The 1,844-nt window shown below is 40.7% G+C and overlaps 1 protein-coding gene across 1 annotated transcript in view; it reads left to right on the forward strand.

Moving 5' to 3' along the window:
• Positions 1 to 1,008: 1,008 nt before the first annotated feature.
• The window catches only part of LOC102310868 (major histocompatibility complex class I-related gene protein), a 2,743-nt gene continuing 1,907 nt past the window's right edge, over positions 1,009 to 1,844 (forward strand). Inside the window, exons 1-3 of the mRNA XM_014331460.2 lie at positions 1,009 to 1,035; positions 1,162 to 1,235; positions 1,600 to 1,793. Coding sequence (XP_014186946.2) covers positions 1,009 to 1,035; positions 1,162 to 1,235; positions 1,600 to 1,793 — 295 coding nt within the window. The remainder of the gene's footprint in view (positions 1,036 to 1,161; positions 1,236 to 1,599; positions 1,794 to 1,844) is intronic.

Consider the following 1,844-nt stretch of genomic DNA (forward strand, 5'->3'; position numbering starts at 1 on the left):
ATAGGTCCTCGGATATGTGGGTGCCGAGGAACTTAAAGGAGGACACCCTCTCCACATAGTCACCTTTTATGGATAGGAGAGGGGGATCAGTTCTTGTTTTGCGGAAGTCCATGATCACTTCCTTTGTTTTCTTGGTGTATGCAAGTGAATGCAAGGGAGGATCAAAGGTAAGTAGTGTGATTTAAACTATGCTGAGTGGAGACTGATTGGCTTGAAGAAGATGGGCATAAAAATGATTTTACTACAATGCTGATGTTGGCATTGAGTTTTACAGTGTGGTAAAGTGGAAAAGATGTAAAGAATAGAGAAGGAGTTAAACACCTGGGAAAGCAGGCAGACGACTTAAGCGTTTTGACTGCTCCGGGAGAAAACAAAAGCGCTATATAAGAATCAGTCCATTTACAATTTATCATAGAGATTGTATGTACTCACATACTTACTAAAATTTGGCATAAGCTTCATTTAATTCTCTTTTTTATTGTTAAAGGCTATCCCCGGTGTTAGCAGGACATGTATGCAGCCCTGAAATGTCATGGTCAACCCACCACGCTGCTAAAATAAATCAAAAGAATCCAGAGAGTAAAAGTTCTTTAAAATATCAGCCTTTCACTCCACCCGCAAATTGGTAGTTTGGTTTTGTTCCTGTAACAGTGCAGTGGGTGTAGAGCCTCTATTTTTGTGTCTGCAGATATGATGTTAGCTATGGCCTCTGCTGACATCTTACTGGTTTATTGCAGTTTTTGTGGCTTTATTTTTTTTTCAGAGGTTCATATTTTGCAAAGGATGAGTGGTTGTAAATGGAGTGATGAGACTAATTGATGGATACAATCAGTATGGTTATGATGAAGAAGACTTTATAGTGTTTGACCTGCAGATCACTGCAGATCACTCCAAAACCACAGGCTGTCATCACCAAACTAAGATGGAATATGGAACATGCCCGATTTGAACATAATAAAAGCTCTTCAAGCCATTTATGCCCTAGGTTTTTAAAGAAGCATTTCCACTATGGGAGGAGCTTTCTGGAGACAGCAGGTATAATCACATAATCTGATGTAGTAAGCGGGGAAATTCATATGGCTTCCTTTTTCTAAGATAGAGTACAATTCAGAATCTAACATTTGTCGCTTTTTTCCTTTCTCTCTGTTGTTCTTCCCTCAGTGTCTCTCCTCCAGAAGACTTCCTCCTCTCCAGTCAGCTGCCATGCTGCAGGTTTCTATCCTTAAAGAGCCAAGGTGTTCTGGAGGAAAGATGGAGAGGAGCTTCATGAAAGCGTGGATAATGGAGAGATCCTCCCCAACAATGATGGGACCTTCCAGATGAGGCTCTACTTTAAAAACCTAAAAAAAAAAAAAAAACGTAATTCCTATTTTCTTTTAATTGTATCGTGGTCTTAGATTCCTGACAATAAAGCTAGAGATGAATGGCAGGCAGCTGCTCATGTTACCGTAATTAAACTCTTTGCCACAAGTCTTGGTGCATGGTTCATCATCCAGGTGAGGCTGAGGAAGTCACTTTAATGAGTTACGAAAAGTTTCTCCCACTAAAAAAAGCTACTTTCAGATTGACTGAATGAACCTTCTGGGTCTTTGCCACAAGGCGTCGCTGTTGTCCAGTCTGCTTAACAAGACTATTCAGCGATCATATATTGGCCAATAAGCCACAAACAAAAATAATATTCAACCTTCCTACTTCCTGTGGCAGCTCAGCAAGTTCATCTGCAGGAGCTGCTGGTTATTTTTTTTACACTGCCGTTATCCAGTCTGTACTTTGCACGTCTGTACAGGTCCAGGGTAAGGAAACAGATAGAAAACATCTCTGCAGGCCCCTGCAGACATAAACTG

This window comes from Haplochromis burtoni, unplaced genomic scaffold, assembly GCF_018398535.1.
Source record: "Haplochromis burtoni strain Fernald_Lab_line unplaced genomic scaffold, NCSU_Asbu1 Contig_2679, whole genome shotgun sequence".
NCBI lineage: Eukaryota > Metazoa > Chordata > Actinopteri > Cichliformes > Cichlidae > Haplochromis > Haplochromis burtoni.